The sequence below is a fragment of the Cucurbita maxima genome, unplaced genomic scaffold (assembly GCF_002738345.1).
Source record: "Cucurbita maxima cultivar Rimu unplaced genomic scaffold, Cmax_1.0 Cma_Scf00022, whole genome shotgun sequence".
NCBI lineage: Eukaryota > Viridiplantae > Streptophyta > Magnoliopsida > Cucurbitales > Cucurbitaceae > Cucurbita > Cucurbita maxima.
The window spans coordinates 120759-124421 of NW_019272038.1; the positions used below are offsets into that span (position 1 = coordinate 120759).

The following is a 3663-nucleotide window of genomic DNA, read 5'->3' on the forward strand; positions in this document are numbered from 1 at the left end:
GGGGGGGGGGGGGGGGAACAGAATCTAAGAGGGCACATGGCAGTGTTGAATGGTTGGTTCATGAGTGGATAGGGGCACATGGCATGGCATGGCATCGCCACTTGGTCGATCAAACCCTTTGTCGCATTTCCATCGACATATCCACTTTAATCGTCTAATTCTTCAACTGCAAATGATATCCACATTCAAATGGGGTTTGTTTAAGAAAGAACACTAGCAATTCGAGCCCAATTCCATCACGGTCCGAACTCTATCTAATCTGTTTTTTAAGGGATGGCCCCGTGTCTTTTGGGCATCCATTTTTGTGAGACCAGCTCTGCCGAGCAACTACCGTCAAATCCAAACTTATATTTATTTCATTCTTCCTCATACACACCACAATTATTCAACAGCTTCTAATCATTTTGAACTCTTGCTTTAACCAATATTTAATTCCACCATGTGATTTGATATTGTCTACGGCATTTAAATTCATGGGAATCCATAAGCATCGGCTATAAACACTCGGATGAACTATCTATAAATAGCGCACCAAAAGAAAGGCAAAACACACCAAAAGTCCAATAACTCGACCCCACCACTTCGGTTAAGCCGTTGTATTGTTATTTGGATTTGCTCTCGGTGTTCAGAAACAAAAGAAGAAGAAGAAAGATTAAGGATGTGTGGAGCTGAAACAACCAACCATTCCACTGAATCCAATGGCTTCGGAGGCAACCTGTCGCTCATTGATCTTGATCCGTAACCTCCATTACACTCTTTCTCTCGGTCTTAATTAATCTCACATTTTGTTATTAAATTATTTCTGTTGGCGGTGACTGACAGTGGGAACCCAACCGTGTTCGAGCCCTACTGGAGGAGGATGGGAGACAAGTGCAGGGTCGTGATCCCAGGGTGTGAGCTGATGAGCTACAAAGCCGCCACCAAGCCCGGCAAAGTCTGCTGGTTTTTGTTGCCGGAATTGGAGGACGCCATCGTCAGATTGCATCGACTCGTCGGCAACGCCGTGGTCGATGACCGATATATCGTAGTGGGGACCGGTTCCACCCAGCTCTACCAGGCTGCCCTTTATGCTCTGTCTAACCCTGCCTCCCTCAAACCCATTAATGTCGTTTCTGCTGCTCCTTACTACTCGGTCAGAAACAGAACCTCCCCCACTTTTTATGCACTTTACACATCGCATCGCATCACATCACATATCTATTTCTTCTTCTTTTTCCCTTCGAATTTGTATTTGGATTTACATCATTTCACATCAGCTTGTTGGCGGAATGTAATGTAACTGAATGAATCGTTTACTTTCCTTGAGCAGTGTTATCCAGAAGAAACAGACTACTTGTGCTCGAGGCTTTACAAATGGGCGGGGGATGCTAATGAGTACAACGCTAATAAAAGTGGGCCATTCATAGAAGTGGTCAACTCCCCAAACAACCCAAATGGCAGTTTGCGCGAATCAGTGGTCAAGGATTGCGGCCAAGGCAAGCTCATCCATGACTTGGCCTATTACTGGCCCCAGTTCATGCCCATCAATCGTCCGGCCGATCATGATCTTATGTATTTCACTTTCTCCAAATGCACCGGACATGCTGGCTCCCGCATTGGGTGGGTGTTTATACTTTTTTATAATTACAATGGACTATGTGTCCCCAACAAGACAAGACGAGATCATTCAATTAATTCATCTGATCTCATATGTCTTTGTTTCTTTCTGTGTCTTTGAAGTTGGGCACTTGTTAAGGACAGAGAGGTGGCCATAAAAATGACAAAATATATAGAGCTCAACTCAATTGGGGTATCAAAAGACTCGCAATTCAGAACGGCAAAGATAATGGAATTGTTGTGCAATGAGCACAAAGAATTTGGGTTGAATTCCTCAAACAACTTCTTTGAGTATGGGAACCGTCTCATGGCCCAAAGATGGGAGAGTTTAAGAGAGGCAATTGGAAGCAGTGATCTCTTTAGTGTTCCTAGCTTTGAACGGCAATACTGCTTCTTCCTTGGACGTCCCACAAAACCATATCCCGGTAAGTATCTGAGCTAGATTTAAATTCAGCTTCTAATAATGTGTTAAAAGGATAAAGATGGTGACATAAAGCATGCTGTTAATGTGTGTTTGAACAGCTTTTGCTTGGTTGAAGTGCAATGAGGAGACTGAGGATTGTGGTAGCTTGCTAAGAAGGTATAACATATTGGGGAGAAATGGGAAGCGTTTTGGAGCTGATGCCAAGTATTTGAGAATAAGCATGCTTAGTAGCGATGATGTTTTTGAGGATTTCTTGGACAGGCTGAACGCCATCCGACTTTTTGAAGAGTGACTACTGAAATTCTCTGTCTTTCTGTTTTTCTTTTATGGGTTTGGTCCTAATTTGTATTTGCAACCCCCAGGGCGATGGGGAGGGCAATGCCTCTGTCGTCCATGTTTGGTGGTTTAGTTTATCATTCTTCTTATTTGGCAAACCAATCTATATTAATTCTATTATTTCTTAATTCTTGTAGTCAGTACTAATCAATCCACTTAATTTCATCTCATAACCTTCTCGTCCCAAATTAGGACCAACCAATCTTATAATTCCCAATTTTCTTTTTGACAAAATAATATAATATCTAATTTCATCTTTTTTATCTCTTAAGATTTTTCCAAGCATCCTCCAGGCAAATCTTGGTTCACAATTGAAACTGGATTCTAATAATAAGAGGCCTATGAGATGTCAAATTAACTTGAATATTCCGTATATAAGTGCAAACTAGAATAATGTGTATGCGAAAATAATATGGCCACCGCTGGGGGCTAATGGAAAGACATCTTAAGAAAGTATTCTGGACATTACCCTGAGAATTACAGCGCCAAATCACCTCCAATTTCGCCGACAATTTTCTCAACTCTGTTCAACATATCTAGCAACCACCAAGAATTTAAACCAACAGATCAGTATTTAATATTACAGTGTATTATATAAGAAAAAACAATTTACTTCTCGAATTGGAAATGTATTATTTGAAATTGCATCCCGTTAATAAAGAAAGCGCATTTCTAGAGATATTGCTATGGTCATGTAGAGAAATTCACAGCATTTTACAACCTTGGCATCTAATCTAATGAAGCTGACATGCATTTCAAAATTACATTACTGGCTGTTTTAACGTCATCTGATTGTTGAGACGTTGTTCGTGTGTTTTTTATTATTATTAATCTTTTAATTTTATTATTTTTGGAACAAATGTCGTGTATTATTGAGCTGACTGAAAAATATACAGGAGAAAAGCCTTAAAATAGGCCCAACACAGCTGATTTTGATAACGAGCCTTAACAGAAAACTAAGCCCAGCCCAAAAAGGAAAATAAATCAGATAAAACAAACAAAATGCGTATTCTGAAATTAGACCTCCAGAATGTGTTTCATTCCTAATTTCTGGCATTTTATGTTAGGTATCAATAATTTTGTTAAGATTTTCTGTTGGTCTTTCAGTCTGGGTCAAGATTTCACAGAACTAACTCTACCATCTTGAATCGACTAAAACAGTTCCTAAAATGCAGGGCATCATGGAAACTATTTGCAAGTTTAGCCAAGTGTTGATATAAACGTACCTTGAAAGGAAGAATCTTCCATACATTTCTGTCCCAAAAAAAAAAAAAAAAAAAAAAAAAAAAAACCCAACGATGATGATA

The 3663-nt window shown here is 39.8% G+C and overlaps 2 protein-coding genes across 2 annotated transcripts in view; one reads left to right on the forward strand and one right to left on the reverse strand.

Moving 5' to 3' along the window:
- The first annotated feature begins 43 nt into the window (after positions 1–43).
- LOC111496597 (L-tryptophan--pyruvate aminotransferase 1-like) lies at positions 44–2526 on the forward strand. Its single transcript, XM_023147084.1, has 5 exons — positions 44–738; positions 823–1132; positions 1310–1599; positions 1720–2021; positions 2119–2526. The coding sequence occupies exons 1-5, from the start codon at positions 659–661 to the stop codon at positions 2310–2312; spliced, it is 1176 nt and encodes a 391-aa protein (XP_023002852.1). The 5' UTR covers positions 44–658; the 3' UTR covers positions 2313–2526.
- A 133-nt stretch (positions 2527–2659) lies between these two features.
- LOC111496445 (protein POOR HOMOLOGOUS SYNAPSIS 1) overlaps positions 2660–3663 on the reverse strand; it is a 3191-nt gene continuing 2187 nt past the window's right edge. The window contains exons 7-8 of the mRNA XM_023146887.1: positions 3583–3610; positions 2660–2892 (exon numbers count right to left, since the gene is read on the reverse strand). Of these exons, the coding sequence (XP_023002655.1) occupies positions 2834–2892; positions 3583–3610 (87 nt within the window). The 3' untranslated portion in view covers positions 2660–2833. The remainder of the gene's footprint in view (positions 2893–3582; positions 3611–3663) is intronic.

What these genes read in the sequence shown, in the direction of transcription:
- LOC111496597 (XM_023147084.1), top strand. Translation starts at nt 659, where the DNA reads ATGTGTGGAGCTGAAACAACCAACCATTCCACTGAATCCAATGGCTTC. An exon ending in CTGCTGCTCCTTACTACTCG is followed by an intron (nt 1,133 to 1,309) that starts GTCAGAAACAGA and finishes TTCCTTGAGCAG; the next exon opens with TGTTATCCAGAAGAAACAGA. An exon ending in TCCCACAAAACCATATCCCG is followed by an intron (nt 2,022 to 2,118) that starts GTAAGTATCTGA and finishes GTGTTTGAACAG; the next exon opens with CTTTTGCTTGGTTGAAGTGC.